The sequence below is a fragment of the Toxoplasma gondii genome, chromosome XII (assembly GCF_000006565.2).
Source record: "Toxoplasma gondii ME49 chromosome XII, whole genome shotgun sequence".
Classification (NCBI taxonomy): domain Eukaryota; phylum Apicomplexa; class Conoidasida; order Eucoccidiorida; family Sarcocystidae; genus Toxoplasma; species Toxoplasma gondii.
In genome coordinates this window covers 1,429,323-1,453,809 of record NC_031480.1, presented here as the reverse complement: position 1 = coordinate 1,453,809, position 24,487 = coordinate 1,429,323, and the positions used below count along the sequence as shown (strand labels likewise).

At 52.2% G+C, this 24,487-nt stretch overlaps 1 protein-coding gene across 1 annotated transcript in view; it reads left to right on the top strand.

Annotated features, from left to right (window-relative positions):
* Window positions 1-24,487, top strand: part of ACC2 (acetyl-coA carboxylase ACC2) — a 32,074-nt gene that overhangs the window by 3,997 nt on the left and 3,590 nt on the right. Inside the window, exons 4-36 of the mRNA XM_002370599.2 lie at window positions 188-282; window positions 775-953; window positions 1,527-1,701; window positions 2,151-2,300; window positions 2,825-2,950; window positions 3,414-3,500; window positions 3,910-3,966; window positions 4,451-4,566; window positions 5,076-5,232; window positions 5,834-6,166; window positions 6,385-6,534; window positions 7,161-7,527; window positions 7,850-8,565; window positions 9,295-9,463; window positions 9,681-10,494; window positions 10,941-11,472; window positions 11,992-12,565; window positions 13,277-13,377; window positions 13,830-15,327; window positions 15,731-16,110; window positions 16,361-16,438; window positions 16,910-16,993; window positions 17,404-17,554; window positions 18,177-18,262; window positions 18,573-18,782; window positions 19,229-19,421; window positions 19,695-19,829; window positions 20,131-20,292; window positions 20,958-21,106; window positions 21,662-21,731; window positions 22,357-22,490; window positions 22,752-22,830; window positions 23,493-23,683. Of these exons, the coding sequence (XP_002370640.1) occupies window positions 188-282; window positions 775-953; window positions 1,527-1,701; window positions 2,151-2,300; window positions 2,825-2,950; window positions 3,414-3,500; window positions 3,910-3,966; window positions 4,451-4,566; window positions 5,076-5,232; window positions 5,834-6,166; window positions 6,385-6,534; window positions 7,161-7,527; window positions 7,850-8,565; window positions 9,295-9,463; window positions 9,681-10,494; window positions 10,941-11,472; window positions 11,992-12,565; window positions 13,277-13,377; window positions 13,830-15,327; window positions 15,731-16,110; window positions 16,361-16,438; window positions 16,910-16,993; window positions 17,404-17,554; window positions 18,177-18,262; window positions 18,573-18,782; window positions 19,229-19,421; window positions 19,695-19,829; window positions 20,131-20,292; window positions 20,958-21,106; window positions 21,662-21,731; window positions 22,357-22,490; window positions 22,752-22,830; window positions 23,493-23,683 (8,498 nt within the window). The remainder of the gene's footprint in view (window positions 1-187; window positions 283-774; window positions 954-1,526; window positions 1,702-2,150; window positions 2,301-2,824; window positions 2,951-3,413; window positions 3,501-3,909; window positions 3,967-4,450; window positions 4,567-5,075; window positions 5,233-5,833; window positions 6,167-6,384; window positions 6,535-7,160; window positions 7,528-7,849; window positions 8,566-9,294; window positions 9,464-9,680; window positions 10,495-10,940; window positions 11,473-11,991; window positions 12,566-13,276; window positions 13,378-13,829; window positions 15,328-15,730; window positions 16,111-16,360; window positions 16,439-16,909; window positions 16,994-17,403; window positions 17,555-18,176; window positions 18,263-18,572; window positions 18,783-19,228; window positions 19,422-19,694; window positions 19,830-20,130; window positions 20,293-20,957; window positions 21,107-21,661; window positions 21,732-22,356; window positions 22,491-22,751; window positions 22,831-23,492; window positions 23,684-24,487) is intronic.

The window sequence follows — 24,487 nt, the reverse complement described above, 5'->3', positions numbered from 1 at the left end:
GTTCAGGAACGCGGCCGTCTTGCAGCTTTGAAGAAAACGTGTCAAACTGAGCTGTATGCAAACTCTTGGTAAACGGTCGTGTGAAAGTTCTCTTTTCCGTAGTTCTGTTGTCTTTTCCCTCACATTTTTGCGTTTTCTGTGTTGACTTTGCCTCTTCTGCATTTCCTTCTGTTTTTTATGTTTTCAGGCATGGACGTCACTGTGGACCTGAGTCAAGTCGACCCCACCAAAGGCCTGTCGCAGCAGACACTCGCAGCTGCATGCGTGCAGTCGGCCAAGGATGTAGGCCATGCCAAAAGTTTTTTTTCCAGGAAAAGTGGATTTGTTCCGGCAATGCAAGTGAATATACGAGAGAGCGCTTCGGCCCATAGGTCGCCATCCGTTTCTCCGTCAAACCACTGTTTTCACTTCTCTCTAGGCGTTATGTGGTCTCTATATACGCATCTATCTATCAATCGTGTCTATGTTCTGGGACGCCGCCGGTTCGTCTAGAACGGCAATGCTAGCACATACGCAAGATGCCTCTGAAGGCGGCCAAGGACGTGCAGTCACTTCGTGCTCAGACCGGAGATTCATAGATGCAGATCCCCACAGAGATACACCTGCGCATGCCAAAGCACACACGCATATCTATATATAAAAATACATATAGAGAGGCCTTTCTAGACTCACATATATATATATATATATATGTAAATGCATATAAATAGATGCGCATGTTAGAAGGTCTTTTTGACGTGCCTGTGGACGCATTTCGCCTTTCCGTTACATCAGGTCTTGGACTGTTGCGCGAAAATTGGATATCCCGTGATGATTAAGGCGAGTGAAGGAGGAGGCGGCAAAGGCATTCGTCGAGTCACGAACGCAGAGGAGGTCGCCGACGCGTATCGCCAGGTGGTCAACGAAGTCAAAGGTTCTCCAGTGTTTGTCATGCGCATGGTCTCCGATTGCAGGTTCGTTATTTCCTTCTTTGTCGTTGCTCCACCTTCTCGCGTATTTGTCTTTTCCATTCGCTTAGCTGTCTCCGTTTTGTCTCCATTCCCTCCTTCTCGCTCGCGTCTCTGGTCTCATGTCGCGTGTCGCACGCTCGCCTCTGTCAAGACGCGAGTTTTTCACTCCACCTCGCGCTCGACGAGCGGCGCGAAACTCTTGAAGAGCTGAGCGGCTGTCTGGTTGAGAGAAAATACATTTTCGCGTCTCCGCGAGGCTTCCAGGCTACCAGGGGTCGGGTCGAACGAAGAGGTTCCACGTGGAAAACGAGTGCCGTCGACTGGTGGCGGTCTGTTTCGTTGTCGCCGGGGCTTCGCGTTTGCTGGGGTGGCTGCTTGCTTGGAAACTCGTCGCTAGTCGTGTGAAGTGAACACGAACGCGTTTCCATCGACCTGGGAAACAGGCGGAAACGCAAATGTGGAGATCCGCTCGAAGGTGTGAACAGACAGCACTTCCAGCGAAGAAGCAGAGAAGCAGACCTTCTTCAGTTCCGGCTCCATCGTGCTCACGCCCTCACGCTTGCCGCTGGTATACAGACACCTGGAGGTCCAGCTCTTGGCAGACAAGTCGGGGCGGTGCGTTTCGCTCGGAAGTCGGGACTGCTCAATTCAGAGAAGATGCCAAAAAATCATTGAAGAAGGCCCCGTCGTTGCAGCTCCTCCCGAGGTCGTTTCTCAAATGGAGGACGCTGCCTGCCGGATGGCCATGGCGGTGAGTGTGAGCAAATAGAGCCTCACGCAAGTTGCCGTGAGAAAACTGAATCTCTATGGGATGCCACTGTGAAGCTTCACAGGAACGCGTAAAGCTACATGCTTCTTGACGTTTTCCCTCGGACGCCAAGTGACACAAGAGTCACCCGTTACTCCGAGATGACCGCTTTACATAGAAGCATATAGTCGTATATTCAGATACGCCGTGATGCTTTGGTAGGTCCAGTTGCACCTACGTATATACACAGACGTGTATTTGCATGCGACTTTATAGTTCACATGTGTACACATCCATTAAACTATACATATATGTATATATATGTATATTTATATATATGCGTATGCATGTATACCTGCGTAGACGTGTGTGTGTGTGTGTACATGTGTGGCGAGCGGTATACACGTACACATGCATGCATGGATTGGGTTTCTGTTTTATTTTCGTTGCAGGTGGGGTATGAGAATGCGGGAACGTGTGAGTTTTTGTACGACCCCAAAACTCACCAGTTTGCGTTTTTGGAGGTGAACGCGCGCCTCCAAGTAGAGCACGTCGTCACAGAGTGCGTCGGGGACTTCAACCTCCCGGCGGCGCAGCTTCAGGTATACGCTTACGCAGCCTTCTTTAAAAAGGCGAAAAGATCGTCTCGTTTTCGCCTTGTTTACCCGGCCCACGGCCGCGTTGACACAGACTCAGTTGAACACAAATTAAAACGATACACAATTCCATATATATATATATATATATATATAATATATATATATATATCTGTATGTAGTATAGGGATATATGAAGATAACCACAAAGTACCTCTATGTATGGATACATACGTTCATGCGTTTATCTTTGTGTATGTGCATGCGAGAGTGTATCGTGCGTCTGTGTGTGTAGGCTAGGTGCGACTGTCAGTAGGTGCATGCATGATATCTAAATATATAGAGTTACATGCTTTTGCCTGCCTGCTTCTCTCTGCCCACACTTTATATCCACATATGTATATATATATATATATATATATATATGAATATGCGTGATTTTTCTCGGCGTTGTGCATGCGTCATCGGTGGATTTGGAGGGACGGGGAAAGCGATGCGCGAGTTTTTTTCTGTTTCGCTTTTCTTCGCAGGTTGCGATGGGGATCCTGATCGATGACATCCCAGATATCAAGGCCTACTTGGACTCGGCGGCCAGCAACAAGCCCGTTGGAAAACACATCATTGCAGCTCGGATAACGGCGGAGCATGCAGAAGAAGTGAGCTGTTGTTCTCCACGCACTCAGCGGAGTTGTTTTTCTGTCGTTTCGTTACCTTCGTCGCGAATCCTACATGGGCAAAACGTCCGCATACACCCCTTTCTGTGTGTTGGTGTATCTAGCAGTTTTCAGTTGTCTCTGTCCGTGCGTATCGGTTGAACTGTACGCCGTTGCATCTCCAGTCATCAACGTCGTGTCTTTCGACCTTTATCTTTCTTTTTCTCTGTTCGTGTCTGCGTCTCTACTCTACGCTTGTGTACCCTTTCCATTTCTGTTATCTGTGTCCTGGTGGATCCTCGTGTATACGCGTCGAGAGAGAGAGAGGAGTGCGGTAAACGAGTGACAAACACGGGAGGCTGGTTGCTCACTCCGTGAATGGTCTTTCACGTTTCTGAACGAGGCGCGGAATGCGTCTTTTGCACTGCATGCAACTTTCCTTCTCTCGGTGCATGCGCGCATGCAGTCCTTTCGACCGACGGTCGGCCTCGTGCACGAGCTCACGTTTCGCCCGTCGCGCTTCGTGTGGGGGTATTTTTCGATCGGCAGCAAGGTGAGGAAGCCGGAAGATTTCTTGACTTTTCCGACAGGTTTTAGGGAACCGGAAAACTGCGAGAAAGACAGCGAGACACTGTTCGCAGGGAATTCTTCGCTGGCTTCAAAGCGTCGAGCGCTTTACTCAGTGGATGGAAACCTCATTTCAGACCTAAATCCACGAGGCGCACCAGACGCAGTTTCTCTGTTTTCTCGTTGCTTCTGTGTCTGATTATCACTGCCGTCTTCGAACGCGAGTCTGTCGGCTCACCTCTCTCTGTCCCTCGCCACTTGGAGAGAGGTGAACAAGTTGTGTTGGCGTCCCAGAGGAGACTCGTGCCTGTGCCTCTACGTCTCGTCTGGTGTCTGGGCAACTGTCGGCTCTCTCAAAAAGCTTTGCTCTCCCGACGTTTCGCCTCCCCTCACAGGGAAACATCCACGCGTTCAACGACGCTCAGTTCGGACATCTCTTCGCACACGGGAAGGTAGGAAGGAAGGCAAGAACGAGGACAGAGAACGCTCCGAGAGAGACAGCTAAACGGAGACAGAGAAGGAGCGTCCAAGGCAGACACCCAGATGGCCGCGAGGAACGAGAGACAGACGAAGAGGAAGGGAGGGGCAACAGGGGAAGACCAAGGGAGGGAGAGAGGCGCAGTGCAAGAGTGACGAGGGAGAGAAGGAGAGAAACGCAGGGAGGGACGCGATGTGCAGGAAGAAAAACATTGCGTGCTGGGGATCTCAGAGAAGAGACTGACCGCATGCATGGCTGGTCGGGTGCCCGATCTTGGCTGAAAATGCGTGACGGCACACGAAGAGAGAAGAGAAGAGAAAAGAGGAGAAAATAAATGTGGACGCGTGAATGACCCTGAAGACAGGGGGACGAAAGTTCTCTTTGGCGACGTGAGAGCGAGGCTCGAAAAGGCGACCAAGAGACTCGCGACTTGACGTTTGGTCATTGTTCAATTGCAGGACAGACGCGAAGCTGTCAAACACATGGTGCTGGCGCTCAAGGACATGACAATCCGAGGGGAACTGAGAACGAATGTAGAGGCTCTGATCAAGATTCTGGAACACCCTGACTTCGTGTAAGCGTCCTTCGTCGACTCTATCCCTAGACCCACAAATTCACCAGCGCTCTGTCGATCACAGAACTCACATCCACAGTCCACATGGAAATCCCGCGCCTCTATATATATACATATATATATGTAAATATATGTATATATATATATATATATATTTGTATGTATGGCGGCACACTGTCTCTGTCAGTGTATTTGTAAGTGCATTTGCATCTCGGCGTTCCGGTCTCCAGTCGTGGGTATACGTGTAAAGTGCCTTTATAGCAGGTGAGTGTTGATCGTGTTCCGTTGAATCTGTATTTCTTCGTGGAGATCTGTGTGTGGTGACAGCTGCATGTGGTTGTATCCCCGAGAAACGCTTTTCTGCGAGTTGTGATTTACTAAGACTCCTCCTTGCTCTGGTAGAACAGCGATGTATTGTCTGAGGCGCGGTTTGAGAATGCATGTCGAAACCCATCCCGGTAAAAGGGTGACGCCTGCGTGCATTCAGTTGAAATGTTTCTTTTCTCCAGAGCCAATGAAACGCACACGACATGGCTGGAGCAGAAAGTGAACTTTTCAAGTGACAGCAACGACGTGTCTCCAGTGCTGCTTCTCGGCGTTCTCCTCGCGGCGGTTTTTGAGTCCTACACTCACTTCAGAGAGTCTGAGGAGGCCTTTGTCAAACGCGTAAGGCGTTCCCAAGTGTGGGGGAAAAGAGGAAAGGGAGAGACTGAATACAGGTTTCAAGTGTGGGCGCATTTGGCAGCCCCGTCTGCTTGTTAACAGAAGACTACGAGTTTTTACTTTTAGAACTTGCACCTTCACTATTTCAGGGACTTTCCACAGATGTTTTCCAGTTAGGAGCAGCTCTGCCCCTTTGTAGGAGGAGGAGTGGGAATTTCAGTGAAGCATCAATTGTCTTCTTTGGAACACTCAAAAACGCGATACAGTGGACGAATTCAAAACCTAACCGATGTCAACAGTAAGAACGTCACTCCAGTGTCAGCTGTGTAAACTCCTTTAGAACTCCGTACCGCCTCTATATTCATACATCTGTTGTTCTATTTCCAAATCTATATGTATCGATTTCAGTGCATTTATTAATACATATATGCATATCTTTATGTCTCTAGATGTAAATTCCACGGCTGATGAACCCACACCATTCTGGTCGCGGCGCGTGTGACGACTCCCCGCCTTCTGCGGTACGTACGTCGGAAGCTTGTTTGCGTTTCTCGCCCATAGTGGTGGCGACTGCGAGTTGTTCCTCTTTTTTGCGACTTCACAGGTTGAGCAGGGTCAGCTGCCGCCATCCATTGCGGTGTCTTACGAAAGTTGCTTGGTTTACCGGTCGACCAAGTTCACGCTGCAGTGTACGTACGGCGGACAGAACACGGTGTGTGTGGCTTTGAACGACAGCAGCACGACAGTCCACATTCGCAGAATCACTTCCGCAGGCGCAGGCGGCTCGGGCGCTGAACAGCGAGACGGCGGCTTCCTCGTCCGCGGCGGGATAGACGGGAAAAGCAGAAAGGTTTACTACAAAGAAGACAGCACTGGCCTGCGAGTTAGCTTCGACGGCACGACGTATACGTTCACCAAGGAGAGCGACCCGACGCAGGTGAGGCACAGAGAGAGAGAGAGAGGAGGAAGCGTCGTTCTGTTCTGTAGACTCCAGAGGCCTTGCGAGGCGGCAAACTCGACTTTCCTCGATTTACGTTTCCCTCAAAGCCTCCTTCGCGTCTAGAGGTGTGGAGCTGTCCACCAAAATCTTGCGTCGTGGGTGTCGGCAAGTTCCCCTCAGACTCGCTTTTCTCGCGCGGTTCCTCCGGATTTCAGGTTCGCCCTCCTGTAAGTGGAAAGCTTGTCCGGTGGCTGGTGGCGAACGAGCAGCAAGTCGTCAAGGGACAGTCGTACGCAGAAATCGAGATCATGAAGATGTACATGCAGCTCCACGTCGAGGCCAGTGGGAAGTTGATGCACGCAATGGTACGCCTGCATTCGATGCTTCGTGGTTCCTGCTGCTCTCTCTCGTCATCAGAATCAAACACGGAAAGAGAGGCTCTCTCTGTCACCTTTTTCGTCGTAGAACAGAAACGAAACGAGAGTTCATTTGGCTTTCTCTCTCGTACGCTGTGCGCCACCCCATGGAGACTTTCGTTTTCTTTGTTACTCGTCGACATGTGACACAGACAGAGAGCTGATTCTCGCTTTTCTCCCATCCGGTGGAATTCGCCTGTGCTCTTCCGCTTCGTCTTGCCGCCTTGAGGTTTCTTGTCGATAAGGCACCCCCCGCAGTTTCGCGAGCGTTTTTGGACGTCACACATTTTCTCGACTTCAATTCTCTGTGTGTTCGTCTCATTAACAGAGCGAACCCGCAGTTCAGGGCAAGAGTGCTTCCTCTTGCTCACGGGTTTTCCTTTTTTTCATCGTTCCCCGTTCTAGCGGAGGGAGTCTCTCTCACAGTTTTGTTTCCTCCTTTCTCCTTTTCTTCCTGCTTCTTCCTGTTTGTTTCCTCGTTTCGTTCTCTTCTGTTCTCTCCAAAAGCCTTCTGTTTCGCGTGCTAAATGACGAGCTCCTGCACCTGTAACGACGCCTTTGCCTTTCGTCTGCAGTCTGAGGGCGCCGTTTTCCAAGCGGGAGATCTTTTGGCCACTCTCGAACTGCCCCCCGGAGTGACGGTACCGAAGGCGACGCCGTTTCAAGGAAGGTTTCCTTCGTCCACCTTGTCTACTTGCGAGGAACATCCGCGAACAAGGAAGCTCGCGAAGCTCGCTCTGCAGCGAGAGGAGCACCAGCGGCGACAAAGGATGCTGAATCCTTTGCCGGCGTATCGGACGAGCCGCGAACAGCTTGTAAATGCTCTCGACGGCTATCAGATTCCACGAGCAGATGAAGACGAGGCCATTGCCTGCTTCTTCGAATGCATCCTCAACCCGATGCTTCCTATCTCGGAGGCCAAGGAAGTCCTCGCGGTCATAGGTCAGCCTGCACAAGAAAGACTAAGTCGTTTCTCCACGTTCGACAGAAATACATCCTCACCCGAAGTCGAGACTTCCGAGGTGATAGCGACCGCAACAGAGTACATGTGTGCACCAGGTTGTGTCAGTGAACCATTTGCAAGTAGTTCAGTATTGTCAAGACAGAGAGAAAGACCGATGTCGGTTTGACTGGAGTCGGGCGAGTTTTCTCTCTTGAACAGTTTAAGAAGGAACTGGACAGTCCTCGGTCGACAGGGCAGACGCTTGGCTTGTTTCCTTTCTCCCTGAAAGTCCCCGCGTTCTTGCGCGTCTTGTTTCTCCAGACTCGCAACTCCCTGAGCCGTTGACCAGCCGCCTCCGAAGCATCTTGGCGGACGCAGAGGCCCGCGCCGTGGCGGCGTTTGGGCTCGACGAGGAGCCTGCAGCGCGTCTGTCGACCGCGAGTATCTCCTCGCAGCCGCCGGCCGCGCCCAACGAGCGGCCACAGTCCCCGGCGCTGCCGCGCGGCGCGACGTCGGGCTCCAAGACCCACGAAGACAGCCGACAGCGGCTCAAACTCCGCAGCGACGGCTGCAGGGATACTGGGCCAAAGCTGGAGGACCAGGACACAACTCCAGGCACTCCCGACGGGGCGCCGGCGCGGTTGAAAGGAGGCAGTGAGGTCTGTGGCGCCCGACCTGTGGAGAAGGCGTCCAAGGCGAGGACTCTGTCGCTCGCGTCTCACCTTCCCCCCTTCCTCTTCTCCTTCCCTCCGTTCGCCCTCGAACTCCCTGTTGACGAATGCTTCGCAGCTGTCGAGAGACAACTCTCCCTACAGGCTGGCGAAGCCGCGACGGCCACCGAGGAGACAGAGGGTCCGCCGAAGGGAGAAGGCGGCGTGGAGACGCCCCACAGTCCGGCAGTTGTCTCCGAATACGTGGGCGTATGCGTGACTCGAGCCCAGTTGCAGCCTCTCTTTGACTGTTTGAGAAAGTACGACAGGGGTCTCATCATGGCGGCAGCGGAGGACATCGCCAGGCTCTTGGAGAAGTACCTCGAGGTGAGCTGACGGACGCTTGCAGCGCACCATGTCGCGCGTCCCAAGAAGTCTCGGAGACACGTTTGTTCTTGGTGGAAACAGGGGAGAGGTCTGCGGGCGTGAGTGCAGCCGGCAATTCTAGTTCAAAGGACAACTGCAGAAACAGCAGACTCTTCAGGGGCAGAGTTGCGCAGAGGAAACGTCGACAGCAGGAAAAGGACATGACCGCCTGTCTGAGATGGTTCTTGAAGGAAAGCAACATATCTGCTGTTGAAGACTTTAGAGAGATGCACACAACTGTCCTATTTCATTTCGCCTCTACACAAACGTTCCACTACCCACTTTCCTCTATTTACATATATATATGTATACACGTATATACATGTATATACATATATTTATATATAAACATAATTACATATGGATGTAGGCGGTGACTACACTTTCGCGTGAGTACAGAGAGGCAGCTCATAATTACTCCGATCTGATTTCGCCTTGACACGGTCTTGTCTCCAATCAGTCCTCTTCATCCAGCTGTGTCTAAATACGTCCACATGCATCGAAGCACGACTGTGTACATGAATGGGTTCCCTTTATGCGTACATGTCTGCATGCATCTACGTATGCATATGCATGTGAAGCGTGGAATGCTGTCTCGGTTTACGTGTAGCTGTTTGTGCCTGCGTGGCTACCTGTCGCGAGGTTTGGGCAGAGAACGGAGCCGCGAGTGTTTTTCTTTGGCACTTTCAGGTGGAAGAATTATTCGAAGACAGTCGCGAAGGGGCTGCGAAGAGCATTTCGATGAAGAGGACCGAAGTGGACTCGGCGGCACTGGCGTCTTTGCAGCGAAGCCACCAGGCTCTGAAGCGGAAGAATCGGCTGTTGGCGCGTCTCTTCGAGTTCATTCGCAAGTGTCCAGGTGAGGGGGGGTCCACTCCTCATTTGTGAAACCTGAGGCGTCGTGGCTGGACCTGTGACTCTTCAGAACAGCAAAGCAGCGATGAACTGGAGCGAGCTGGCGCGCCGCAAAGCACGGCTGCGGTGTCTTCGTGGGTCCTTCAGCGCGTGTCTCGGACCTCCTTCTTTGTGCGTCTTCTCTCCCACCCAGGGTGCGTCTTTTTCTTCCATGTCTGCAGTGTGGCAATCGCCCGTTTTCCTGCAACGGTACATGCGTTCTTACTCGCACTTCATGGAGTCTCTCCCGCACCTGCACGACTGTCTCCAGCGACTCTCGACGCTCGGGGGCGGGTCTCCCGAGTACTCGGCGGTGTCTCTGCCGGCGCGACAGCTGATGCTGATCAAGCGCCGAAAACCGCTCGAAGAGCAGGTTCGCCATGTGATCCACCGAATCGCGCAACTGGCGAACTGCGCCAGACTCGCTGTGAGCCCGACGTCGCCGCTGCCCTCGTCCTCGGCCGCCGCCGCCGCAGCCGCCGCTGCAGTCGCCGCGAGTGCCGCCGCCTCAGCAGCAGCCGCCGCCGCGAGTGCCGCCGCGGCAGCCGCGACCGCGGCAGGCCCTGGAGCCGGTGCGGGTGTTGTGGGCGCAGGGGCCGGTGGTGTGGGCGCAGGGGCGGGCGTTGTGGGGGGGGCAGGCGCATGCCCTGGAGCTGGGTGCTCGAGCCTGAACGCCGTGGGGGCCTGCCGGAGTCGCCTCGCCGCGGCGGCTGCGGCGGCGGCGGCGGCCACGGCTGCAGTAGCGACTTTGAGCGGCCCTTCGTCGCCAGTCTTGTTGCCGGCGCGACAGCCCCTGGGCGTCGCGACGCCTTCAGGGAGAGCGCAGCTGCTGTTTTCGGGGACGGGGGCGAGTCCTGTCGCCGGCGGCGGCTGCTTCTTCGGAAGTCTCGAGGAGTTACTCTGGGACTTCGAGGGATGCCCCGACAACGTACTCATGTGCCTCTTCCTGCATGCAAACGACGAACTCAAAAGATGTGCTCTACAGCTCTACATCAGGTAAGGGAGGGCACAGGAGGCGCGAAGGGGAAGAGGGGGGAGAGCGTGGAGGAGGTGGACCTCTGGAGGCGAGGAGAGAGAGGACGCAGCAGGGGAGAGAAGACGACGGGAAGCGAAGGGGACGAAGGTTAAGGAAGAAGGCAGAGAGAGAAGAAAGAAGAGAAACGGAGAGACAAGCGAAACAGCGAGGGGAGATGGGGGCGGCCGAGAGGATCTCAAAACGCAAGTGAGAATACCCCAGCACGCGGCGCTCTCTTCTGGACGACGCTGCCGCCCCCTTGAGTGGGAGCGACACTGATAGAAAAAGCCGAGAAAGAGTCGCGTCTGTCATAAAACAAAAACTGGAAGCTAAAGCCGAGCGTCGCGCATCCCGTGACATCCAAGCTGAGAATCAGGAAACCGGCAACTGAAACCAGAGAACATGCTTTTGTTTCGCTTGTTCTCAGTCGGCACTACGGTCGCCACGGCCTCCACGAAATGCGGATTCATACCTCAGGGGAGGTGTGGGAAGGTGCCTACGGCCTTCTCGACGAGCTGAGTCAAGAGAAGCCGGCTGGCGCTGCACTGCTGTCTTCGTCTCGGCCCTCGCCTTCGAAGATGGACGACTCCGCTCTGCCTTCGTCGTGCTCGCACCTGCCAGCCCAGCCACCGGGAGTCTCCAGTCCCGGGGAAGCGCAGACAAGCGCCCCGCTTTTTGGGTCCTTCGCGGGCGAAGCGGAGACTCCGACCTGCGCCTCCTTCGGCTCCTGGAGTCTCTGGGGCGGCCCTGAGGTGTTCGTACAGCGGGCGAACCCGCTGCTCGCTGTGTGGACGCACCACGCCGTCCTCACGCAGGAGTTCCTCACCGAGGCACTCGATCAAATCAAGCCGGCGCCGCAGACTTGCAGCTCTGCAGCCGCGAGCCCCGTACCGCCTTCCCGCCAAGTCTCCTTCAGCCACGCCGAGAAGGCGGAGCGAAAGAGTGTTGGCTTTTCGAGTGTAAGTACTGTTCGAGGGTCGAAAACCGAGCACAGGTAGAGAGGACGAGGCGAGTGTGGGGCTGGTGCTGTGGCGGGCAGCTCCCCACGCTGAGGACTTTCTTCAGGCTTCAGTCTTTCTTCACTGGAAGTGGAGGAGTCTAGGGAACCATGGGTCAAGGGCGACTAGCGGTTCGTATAGGACACCGACGTTCTTTTCTCTCGAGTCGACTCGGGTCTCTCCGAGTCGCGTGTGCTGTCTCTTCGCTTATATCGCGTTTCTCAGTTGCCTCGAAGGACTCGGTTCTTTTTTTCGCCTTTCTTTCCTTTCTCGCTTCCTCCCTTTCCCAGCTCATGCGTCGCCCTTCTCTGGAGCTCGTGTATCCCCTCTCATCTCCTTTCTTCTTTCTCCCGCGCCCGTGACGAACCTCCTGACCTCCTGCACACTGTGCTAGAGAGGACTGCGCAGGTGCGTTTTAAGTCTATCTCTCAGAAGTTTGACTTGCCGAGTTTCACGGAACCTGTTCTCTCGGCTCTTCAGGTGGGCAGCGAGGCCCGACAGCCCTCGAGTGTCTCCGAGGTCGAAGAGATGAGCCGGGAGCCAAGGGAGTTGGCTGCCACGCTGTTTCGCCGTGTCTCTTCGACCGTCGACCTCGCGTCGTCATGCCCTTCCACGTGCTCGTTCGCCAAGAAAGAGGAAGGCCGCCACACACTGTCTCCCTTCCTCTCGCACTCCTCGTCCTCGCTGTACTCGCCTGTCTCCGTCTCCGCGCCTCCCGCGGGCCTGTGGCCGGCGCCCGACGGCGCAGCGGCCGCGGGTCCGCCTCGGGCCTCTTCGGGCGAGAGCGCGACAGCAGAGACTTTGGGCGCCGCCTCCGCGGCTTCGCCTATGCGAGGCGAGGGGAGGCAGTTCGAGGACGTGGAGGTTGTCGATGGAGGCGAAGTCTGGGAAGCTCTCGGGAGCGCCAGCAAGAGTCGGCTGCGTCACATTCTCACCTGCTTTGGAGGCGGAGAAAACGACGAGACTGGACGCATCGCTCGCTCTCAACAAACCGTCGCCATGGTCTTCGACAGCATCCGTAGTCTTGAAAACGACTTCGTCGAACGCCTCGTCGGTGAGCAACGCCTGCGTGAAAAGATGGCGGCGAAAGAGACGAACGAGTGACAGAAATGGGAGAGACGGGGCATTACCTAAAAAAAGGGGGAAACGGAAAATAAAGAAGTGACAAGGGCTGAGAAGGAAAAAACACGAAAGCGAAAGGAAAAAAAGAGATTCAAGAGAGATCTGTCGCAGGTCTATCATTACGGTATACTGGAGAGATTAACAAGCTCACCGCCTTCTCTGTGGTCGTGATCATTGACACAAATTCATCTGTATGCACTCCCGTTCCTATCAGGAGCGGCCTGGCGCTTCGACCGCCAGACGGAGTGCTTTTGGAGAGGGTGAGTCTCCAAGAGGCAAGCCAACAGAAGCAAGAGGACTTTGGCCGGGGCACAGTTCCAGCTTTCAACGGGCTCTCTGAGCTCTCTCTGTTCCTGGAGCGTATTTTCTAGATCAAAAACAATCAACAAAGAAGTCGCCATTTCGGGATCCTTTTTTTCCAGGACATTTTCGAGAGCTCACTCTTCAAATTGGACTCGTCAGCATCGAGAGGAATCCAATGAAACTTAATTAAAGTGTGCACTTTGGCTGTAATTTCCTAGAACCCATGTTGAAATCTGGGCCCGTCACGATTTGGAAAAAGCTTGACTCCTCAAAAAGAGAACTTCTCAAGCTCTTCTATACAGAAAAGAACTGAAGAGTCGTGTGGTTGGTTTCTGCCCAGAGTACGGACGCATCAGTCGTGCGATGCCGCCGCCACCCCCAACTGTCGACGGCAAAATTCTTCAGCTTTTCATTCTCGATCTCGGCGGCCCAGCGAATGCGGTAAGGCGACAGATCTTGCTCATGCTATCAAACGAACCAAGGCAACGACCCTTCGTAGGAGATGGTGCTGCTCTCTCTCACCATCAGATAACTCTTTCTCTTCCTGTCGATTCATCTCTCAGACGTCGCTATCCATGTGCCTTGAACATCTTTCACATCCTTTCATCGTTTGCCGACCCTTTTCTCGCCTTTCTTCATCCATCTCCCTTGATCCATCTGTCTCAATCCCTCTCTCTTTGTCTGTCGCTGTTGTTGGCTGGTCATCCACCGGTCTCTCTCTATATATTTTTATTTATTTACATATTTATATGTATATAGACGTATTTCTGTGTATGCACATCTTTTTGTTTTAGAACGGCAAGTGTTTATGAGCATGGTGTTGTCAGATGGCGGTTTGAAGTGAAGATGAGAAAATGCTTCTTCCGTGTGACTGTGCGTGACTTTGATATCAGGCGGCGAACAAGGAGGCGCACTGCTGCACGGTGATCGGTCACTTGTTGAACGAGACCGCGTCGCTGCTGCAGAGCTGCAACCTTCACTTGGTCGCAGTCACGCTTTTGTCTTCTTCTTCGCCCCTCTCGCCGGCGATCTGCGGCTCCTCTTCTTTCCAGTTAGCCTCCGCCTCATCGACGCCCGTCTCGACCTCCAAGTCTCCGCATATTGTGGAGTCCAAGGCGCCGACGAACGGTCCCTCTGGCGGGCCTGTGGGCGCGGGGTCGGACGGGGGCCCTGTGGGGAGTCTCTCCTCGTTGCCGTCGTCCGTGTTGTCTGCGTTTCTGCGAGAGCATTTCTCGGAGAATCCGGGAGAGAGTTCCGAAGAGACAGAAACGCCGCGCTTCTTCTACTTCAGAAACAGCTACCGACTGCCCACGCCTGAGGTTCTCGCCGCACGAGCTTCGGGGAGCTCCCAGTCCGCCAGTCCGCCGAACTCGACGAGTTCCACGCCGTCGCGGGCCTCTTCGCCTGCGCCGGGGGTCCGCGAAGAGCCTCGGACCCGCGGCGGGGAGAAGGGGGCCGCGGTGCTGGTCAAAGCTCTGGCGATCGCGTCCTCGGAGAACAGTCAGGAGGCGGCGAACCGCGACCTCGACAAGGCCCCGGCACGGAGCGCATTTCCGGCGCCCGCGGCGCGGCTCGTTCGGCCCCTGCCGCCGTTGAGCTGTCCGTCGGCCGCGCAGTCCCAGTTCCTCCCCTGCTTCGTGGAAGAAGACTTAATCCGAAACACAAGTCACGCGCAGTTCAGCTTGCTCGAGCTCTCTCGCTTCCTCCCGCACTTTTACGTCCGCTTCATTCCGACCTCCGTCCCCGACGTCCACGTCTTCAAGGCAGTCCCCAAACCCAGCGGGTCGAGTGGGCCAGGAGCCCCCGCGGGGTCCCCACAGGCCCCCGAGAAGCGGCTTCCAGCCCCCGCTGCTGCCACAGGCGCCCGGACCCAGGCCGCCCCTCGCCAGAGTCGTGGAGGAGGCAGCAGGTACTTTGTCCGGATCCTCGTCTCCGTCGTCACGGGGGGCACCGCCGGCGGGCGGAGCCGCGGAAAGGAGACACCTGGCGAGGCCCGTGACCGCAACGCCGAGCAAGACGAGTTGGACGACATCCTCTCTGAGCAGGAGCGTCGCTTCGTCTGCGGGTTGAACGCACTGGAAGTTGCATGCAAGTCGGGGGACGTGGACGCGATGGCGGGCAACCACCTGCTGCTCTCAACCACCATTCTCTTCCCCGCCGCGGTCTCCGGGCCAGCGACCGCCGCTCGCCCTCACCGGCCCCGCCCCGCCTCCACGGGCTCCGTGGGCCCCGCGCCCAACCAGCTCTGCACCCCCACCGCCGTCGTCCACCGCGTCGCCCCAGGGGCGCTGGAGGCGGCTGCGCGCAAACTGATGAATCAATACGAGCGCAGACTCGCGAAAATGAACGTGAAGAAGGTGGAGTTGCGCTACATGCAACGAAGCATTGCAGGTCAGCAAGGGGCGAGAAGGGGGCGGGAGCAACTGGACTCCAGAGTTCGCGGCCCTCATCGACAGCCACAGTAATTGATCCGTTGAGGGAGCGTCAACCGTGCATATGTATTTACATGGCGGACGTCTGGGTGACACACACGGGGCAGGAGGTGCCGCTTTGTTCTGGGTTTCAGAGTCTCTCGTGGGTTCTCCACGCTGGTTTTTGTCACTCTCTCGAGTTTTTCTTTGTCATTCTCTCTCTTTGTCACCCTCTTAATTTTCCGTTCCTTTCACTAATTCCGTACTCCGTGCTTTTTCCCTCACTCCCGCTTCCTCCGCAGTCTCTTTCTTCTCCCAAACTTTCTGTTTCGCACGTTGATTCTTCGTGAGCACTCCGCATTTCATGGCTGTTCTTGTTCTAGGGAGCGAAGGGCCCTGTGTGCCGCTGCGTTTGGTGGTGGACAATCCGACGGGTCAGTCGCTGCGCATTCGCAAGTTCCTCGAAGTGACGAATCCGACGACGGGGGAACAGGTTTTCTCGGCTCTGGACAACCGCGGGGCTCTGTCTCTGAGTGGCGCATGCTCGAGTTTTTCTCTCCACTCGTCGCTCTCCATCCCGGGGGGCCCCAGGCCTGCCCGCGACGCAACCTCTCACGCGCCCCGGTGCATTTCGGTGAAACTCGGCGACGACAGTGACTTCGATGGACGACCTGTCAGCGTCCCTCACCCACTGCCCAGTGCCCTCGACGTTCGCCGCGCCCAGGCCTTCACTGTCTCCACCGTTTTCATTTACGACTTCCTGGTGCGGACCACGGAACCAGAGAACTTGAGATCGCAACGACAGGGAGAGAAGGAGAAGGGAGAGAAAGAGAAGGCGAAGAACAGACAGAAAGAGAAGGGAGAGGAAGAGAAGGAGAAGAAGCGAGAGAAAGAGAAGGGAGAGGACGAGAAGGAGAAGAAACGACAGAAAGAGAAGGGAGAGGAAGAGAAGGAGAAGAGGGCGACTTATGTTTATTCCTTCCGCGGCTGCGTGTGAGCTGAGTCGCGTGCAGGACCTGTTCGAAGAGGCGATTCGCAAACAGTGGAGAATGTGCCCCAAATATTTCCTGCCAGCCATCGTCGAAAACACGGTGAGAACAGGAGGCAGATGAATGGACAGGCACTCTACGTTTCGAAGCACAGGCAATAAACGCTTTACTGGAAACACAGAAAGGACTCTTATCCGCAGGCATGTGCATTTCGGGGATCTGTGCGTATGCATCCAGTCGGAACTATCCATATATAAATACATATACATATGTATTTATATATATATATATATATGTATAAAGATGCAGGGCTCGATGCACATGTGTGTATCCGTACCGCCGCATGCATATCCGCTTTTGCGTATTCCTGTTGCGAAGGTCTCGGCGTTCGTCTATGTGCGAGTTTTTTCATTTATCGATCTCTCTTGTCAGCGGCGACTCCGCGGCGCTGACGTTTGACCCTAAACGACTGTCACATCCCCTCTTGGGTTAGGCTGCGTAAGCGTGTGTGTCGCTGACTTCATGGTTTCTTTTCTTTTGTCACTTCCGCGTTCGCCTGTCTCTTGTTTCCAGACGGCTCTGGGAGGCGGCCGCAGCAGCTCGGGTCACAGCGCAAACGCGGACAACAGCACAGCAAAGTCTTTTCTGCCGGAGCGAGTGAGTTTGGCGGGAAGAAGACATGTCTTCTCTCATGTCGACTGTTTCGTAGCCGAAGCTGTGTTGGTCAGGACGTATGGAAGAACGAGAAGGAGATCAAGAGACAGAGGCAGTCTTCTCTCTGTCGACGCGTTTCACTGGCATTCGTCGTTCTGGCGAAGCTCTGTGTCTAACAGCGGTCGCGTGGATGGCGCTGACTGCGACTTCCGGGGAATGCAGGAGCGGGATGCACTGACGGGGAGAAGAAGGAGGCGAAAGATGACAAGAAAAACAGAGAAAATGAGGCAGAAAGAGGAAGCCTTCACGCGTGCAGTGTTTCGCTTCTCGCGTTCTTCTTGCACTGGGGAAGGATCGGCCAGAGGATGTTTCTGCCATATTTTCTTCAGTTTGTTTTTGCTTCGCATGCACAGGTCTTTGAAGCCACAGAGCTGCGGCTGAATCGCAAGGGTGAACTCGAAGAAGTCCAGAGAGAAAAAGGCCTCAACGAGTGTGGAATGGTGGCCTGGCGCGTGACGATGCACACCCCAGAGTTCCCTAAAGGGCGTCGCGTCATTCTGATAGGTATCTTTCTCTTCGCTTCTTCGTCCTAGTCTCTTCTCTCAAGTCGCAAGTCTCGTTCTTTTCTCTCGCCTTCCCTCGATCTCCATCTCTCCTTCCTTTCTTCGCCTTCACTCTGCATGAAGCAAATGCAAGTTTTCGCTGCTTCTCCGGTTGGCAGTCGCCGCTACGTTCCTCCGGGAAGACCAAGAGACTTTGCCGGCTTGCAGGGTCTCTCCGACTCGAGGTTTTCCTTTTCTGTGTCCGATGTCTCTCTCCGCTCCTCCGCTGCTCTCCTTGCGCTTTTTACCATGCCTCTCTGTCTCTCTCCGTCACGCAGAGGCTCGTCCTGCTGTCTCGAGTCTTCGCGCGGAGTCTTGCGTTGCTTCTCCTCGCCTGGCCGTATGAGACTTCTTCTTTTGTAGTCTTCGTCTCTTTTTCTTCTCCTCCCCTCCTGGTCTGTCCTCCTCGTCTCTCTCTGCCGGCTTGTCTCGCTTCCTCCCCCTTTTGCCTCTCGGCGAGGGTGGACGTCTGCGAGGAGCTGATGCTCGTCTCCAAGGCAGAGAAAGCTAGCGGAAAGAAGGAAGACGGCTACGACTCCCCCATCCGCTTCCGGTTTCTCTGTCTCTTGCGTCCTGTGCGGCAGGCAACGACGTCACCTTTCAGATGGGAACATTCGGTGTGACGGAAGACCTGCTTTTCCAACGCGCTTCCGAGATAGCCAGAAAAGAGGTAAACTTTACCCTTGCATGGCATTCGCGTCCGCCTTTCAAACACCACTGAACACAGCATTGCGAATTCCAGTTCCACGGTCTTCAGCTCGCCTCCCTTGTCTCCATGTACCCCTCCACTCTTATTTTGCTCTCTCTCGATGTGCATATAAATATATATATATAGAGAGACATGTACATTATATACATATATATACATATATATATATATATACATATGTATTGTATGTGTAGGATGGACTGCACCAAAGGCTCGGTTCTATTTATTCATATTAAAGGTTCTTTTCCGTGTTTCTCCGTTGCACGCGCAGGGCATTCCACGGATTTACATTGCAGTGAACAGCGGCGCGCGCATGGGACTGGCGAACGAAGTTTTGAAGCTCTTCCAGGTCGAGTGGATCGACGAGACGCAGCCGCACCGTGGCTTCAAGTACCTTTACGTCACCGAAAAAGATTACCAGCAACTCATGCAAACGGATTCCATCGTTGCAGAACCTGTTCAACATCCTGTCGAGGGAACCGTACGTTCAAAGTTATCTCCACGTGTATATATATATATATATATATATATATATACGTTTACAGAGAAAGTTAGAGATATGTTTAAATATACAGATGTATATACCTTTATAGAAGGAGCTGGAGATATATATTTGTGCATATATATATATATATATATGTATGTATGAATGCGTGTATTTATGAGATGGTGGCTTGCGTGTGTGGGGTCGGTGGGCGTATGTGAAACTGTTTTCTGGGGTGCTCTTCTGAGTTGTCGCGCTTGCATTTCCGTCTACAGACCTACGTATATACACGTTTGTAACGCATAAGCATACATCACAACGTTAGGTGTGTACCACTATGTACGCATATATATATATATATATATATATTTATGTATATGACGCGTTTAAGTTACATGTGTATATATATTGAATCCGTGAGGTGTGAGTTGCATGTGTTTCAGGTGTATAAAATAACGACTATTGTCGGGGCTCAAATTGGTCTGGGGGTGGAGAATCTTTGCGGAAGTGGAGCCATCGCTGGAGAAACAGCTCGCGCATACAAAAGCACCTTCACCATCACTTTCTGCTCCGGGCGGTCGGTGGGTATCGGAGCCTACTTGACCCGTCTAGGTCAGCGAGTCATCCAGAAGTCAGGTAAACTGCGACGTCTCCACGTGAGCTGCGCGGCTCCTCTTGCAGAATGGTTTTTCAGACTTAGGCCAGGAGTGCGTAAAAGACGAAGCTGCTGGATCGGATCGCGCAGGCGGTTTTTGGTGGACTGAAGCCACCCGGCGGGGTAGCTGGGTTCTCTTCCTGTCATATCTGGAGTTGAGTCGGTTTTTTCGGAATTAAAAAGTTCGCGTTGTCCCGAACGCGTCTCAGGCGGTCTTCAAGGCTTCACATGGGGTCTCTGCGCTTTTCTCTCAGTGAACGCGCCACTCTTGCTGACAGGCTACCAAGCACTGAATCGCCTTATAGGCCGCGACGTGTATTCTTCGAACGACGAAATCGGAGGCATTGACGTCATGCACAAAAATGGCATCTCTCACCTCACTGTCAAAGGTAAAAACGCTGGGTAAAGAGAAGTATGGCACTCTTTCTCGTGTCAAGCGTCAGGCTGTAATGCCTGACGCTTGACCTAAATTAAATGCTAACGACGACCAGTGCAGACATGTATCGACATATGTATATGTACATGTATGTTCATATAAACATATATATATATATATATATATATATATATGTTTGTGTGGTTGTATTATCTTGTGGCCTGAGCACGACGAGGTATCCGTGTTTCATTTGTTTCCATTTGTTGTTGTTTTTGCCTGTGTCCGGTCTTGTCACTTTCGTGTGTTTTATCCAGATGACATTGAAGGCTGCGAGGCGATTCTCGACTGGCTCTCGTATGTCCCTGAACACCGCGAAGGACCTCTTCCCATCATGGTCGACCCCACAGATCCTGTCTCCAGGCCTGTGGCGTACAAGCCTGCGCGTGCGACGGAGGATCCGCGCCTCATGTTCACGGGTATGTGGACCGCGTTTTCAGGGTATTTTTTGTCACTTCAGTGCTCGTCTGCTTCAGCGAAAAGCGTTGGATTTTAGGCCTCAACCTCATGCAGGTGCCTGCAGAGCGCTCGCGTGCTTGAGGTGAAGAGAACGCAGTTCTTTAGGATGTCTTGACTCTGCCTCGCCACTGGAGGCTTCAGAGAGCAGTGTGTGCATGCAAAAGCTTCTTTCCTCTCTCGCGTGTCTTGACTCGTATGACTCTGGGAGTGCGTACCTGGAGTCATCTTGGCGAAGCTGCGGTTACCCCGCGAGGAGAGAGAACCGGCGATAGAAGGAAGTCCGGCGAGAAAAAGGCGGGGGACATCCAACGAAGAAAGCAGCAGAGAGCGAACGTCAAAGGCGACGCCTGATGTCCTAGGACACTGAAATTCAACGCATGTGTAGCAAAGTGTAAGAGGACACAGAGAGAGAACAAAAGAGAGAAACAAGAGACGAGGAGAGCCGACACCCCCGTCGGAGGATATGTGCCTGTGGCCGTGAAATAAGGTGCGAGCTCAAAACCTCAACTTGTTCGACTTTTACTTCTTCTTGATACTCACTCGAGAACGGTGATCATGTCGCAGTAGTCGCTCGATGGTAGGCTCGTGTGTTTTTCTCCTTGATGCATGCACGCCTTTCTTGCAGGCTGCATCGACCCTCAAGGCAACTGGCTAGGTGGCGTCTTTGACCGAGGCTCGTATCGGGAAGCGATGGCGGACTGGGCTCGCTCGGTCATCATTGGTCGAGCTCGGCTTGGCGGCATTCCTGTTGGGGTTGTCGCTGTGGAGACGCGGGTACGTTTTCTTTTCAAAGTGGTAACGTGACGAAGAAATGCCTCCACGCACACAGACGAAAGGGCCGAATCGAAGGGCAAGAGACGGACACAAACGCGAAGAAGAAGAAGCCGAAAGCGGGTCGTTTTGGGGTCGGTGGGTCTGCCATGTGAACCGTTCGGTGGTGTGAAGGAGGATCTAAAAGAGTATCTTGCCTCCTTGCAGAAAACGGAGAAAGAAAAGCGAAAACGGCTGGTGCAGGTGGTGCATCGAAACGGCGTTGACACTGACGTTTCGAATGCACAAACTGAGAAAGGGCCAGCAGGTGACGCAAGTGATCGGGAGGAAGAGAGATGCAGATATATTCAAATATATGTATATATATATATATGTATATGTATATGTATGTATAGACAGAGAGAGAGAGATGAAGGGAGAGAAGTGAAGAGGGATGGATGAGGATGAAAAGTTGGACTTTTTTTACATTCTTGAGAATCGGAAGAAGGAAACGGGAAGAACGTGTCACCCGAGTGGCACAGATAAGGCGTTCTGCTTTTTTTCGCTGGACCTACGTAGGTGACAGAGGCGAAGCAGCCGGCAGACCCAGCGATGCCTCATACTTCTGAAATTCTTCTCACTCGGGCAGGTAAGAAGAAACTTCGGAATGCTTCTCGGTGGTTCTCGAATCTCTCTTTCGCACACTTGGCGTTTTTCTCTGTCGTTCTATTCCTTCTTAGTGGAAACCTGTGGCCTCGATCCGAAGGTTCCGTCGGAGTCATTGGGAAGCGAAGCCACACACAGGTGCCGAACACCGCCATCATGCAAATCGCATGCATATCTATATACATATACATATATATATATATATATGTAAATATATACATATATATGCATTGAAAGAGGTGGAAGGAAATATCGAGATGTGTGTCCGAGTGGACATCCGTTTGTATCTATATAGAGAGAGAGCTTCGGTCGATCTAGACGCATGTGCATGCAGGCATATTCGTGTATATGTATGTATGTATGTATGTATCTTTGGTATTGATACCGTCCCCCTGGTTTATTGTCTGTCTTTCGTTTGGCGGTTTTTGTTTTTGGTTCAGCGCGTGGGGGTGACAGCCACAGTTCCTCGAAGCGCTCTGCTATGCCTTTTTTTGAAGTTCATGGGCTTCTTTTGCTTTCGTCGCGTGTACCGTTTTCTCGTGTGTACTTCCCGGGTGTCGCCGCGTTCTCTGCCCACATCTCCTTTTTTCTGCTTCCCTTTCTTGCAGGCCAAGTCTGGTTCCCTGATAGCGCGTATAAAACTGCGCAAGCGATCTGGGACTTCAACCAGGAAGAGCTTCCGCTGTTCATCTTCGCGAACTGGCGAGGCTTCTCGGGCGGCCAGAGAGACATGTTCAACGAAGTAAGAAGAAGCCATAGGCACGAAGTCAAACAGATATCACAACAAATTCCTGAAACACCGACGACTGCTTGTCATTGTGGTTTATATATATATATATATAATATATATATATATCTAGAGAGAGAGAGAGAGATACATATATGTGTATGCAAGTGCATGTATATATATATATATATATATAGGCGTGTATACTAAACCTGGGAGTACGCACGGTGTAGTTGAGGTGGAATTAAGTGTGTGGTTGAGTGTTCTTTGTTGCAGATTTTAAAGTTTGGTGCATACATCGTCGATGCCTTGGTGGACTACAAACAACCTTGCTTCGTGTACATTCCTCCCAAAGGTGAGTTCGACCGGAAGCGAGAAACTCGCGTTCTGCACAGCTGCAGAGAAATTCCTTTTTCCTGAGTGACCGTCCGTCACACGAGCTCTCACATTGTCCTGCACGTTCGTAAAATGACACAGAGTGCCGAATTCACTTTTCTATTCGCGAAGGGAGCAGACACACGCACCCCTGTAAAGACAGACAATTTTGTCGCATGTTCAGCGTGCTCATCGTTCTCTAGGTCAGCGCATGGCTGCCTGGACTTCTGTAAAAAATTGCAGATAGCGGCGTAGATATCTAGAGAGTAAGTGGATACAGCCAGAGCTGTAGACACAGTGGCATATGTAGAGACGTAAGTATAGATAGATGCATAGATACAGATACACATGCATACATTCGTAGATGTAGATAGGTCCACAGATACAGATAAGCAGATATATATATATATATATGTATTTGTATACATACACGTAACTGCCAATAGCTGCATAGGTGCAGATACACAGATTTAAATACAGAGATAGGTATACAGATGGATAGATAATTATAGACTACAAGAAAGTCCGTGGTTATTCCCCAAGTCTTTGTCACTGTATCCAGATGTATAGTATGTACGTGCGTGCATATTTATTTGTATTTCATGTCGCCCTGGTTCCTGTCTTTTTTCCTTGTTTTTCTAGGCGAGCTTCGAGGAGGGTCCTGGGTTGTGGTGGACAGTCGCCTGAACGCAGAGCACATGGAGATGTACGCAGACACGGAGAGCAGAGGAGGTGTGATGGAACCGAGCGGCACAGTCGAAATCAAATTCAGAGACAAAATGCTCATTGAAACGATGCGGCGGCTGGACCGAGTCACGAAACAACTTGAAAAGGTAAGCCCCTGGCGCTCTTCCGCATTCACACAGTTCCTCCGCAATATACCTTCAGATATATATATATATATATATATATATATATATATATATATAATATTTACATATTAATATGTTTAAACATACATGTATGCAAGAGCATCATAAAAGTATACATATATGTTTGTGTGCGTATGTGTATCCGTGCTTAGTTTGTGCATGCAGACCCGTTAAATTCTTGTATCTGTGTAAGCCCATGTCTTCTATTGATGGCTGTTGTGTGTACCCAGCGGCGACGATGTTTCATTCGCTTCGGAGTTATGCCTTATGAAGGCAGTTCGAAGTTTTTTATTTTAGTAAAATTTTTTGCAATTATGAATTTTAAAATGAAGTCTTTTTTCAGTTGAATCAAGTAGAATTTTTCATATTGTTTTTTTAAAAAGAAATTAATAAGCTAATGATAATCTGACACCTACGGTATTATAGTTTATGATGATTGCTTCCATACTGAATTTCAATTGTTAATAATTAGTAGTTAAATTAACTCAGTTTTCTTCTAAATCGTCCGTTATTGAAAGTAATTATAATTTTGAATTTAATTCGTTGGGTTCTTTTAAACTAACACGAAGAGATTCAGTTGTAGTTGAATTTTGTCATTCAGTATTTCTAAATGAAAAATACACTTCAAGAGTATTACGAGCAAAACGCCCTGGAACCAAACCAGAAGCCATGCCTTTATCAAACGCGTGCTCTACCGCTGAGCTGATGGCGTTTTTTCTTTTTCTTCAGCTCTCTTCCCTCCTCGCCTTTGGCGAAATTAGGGTG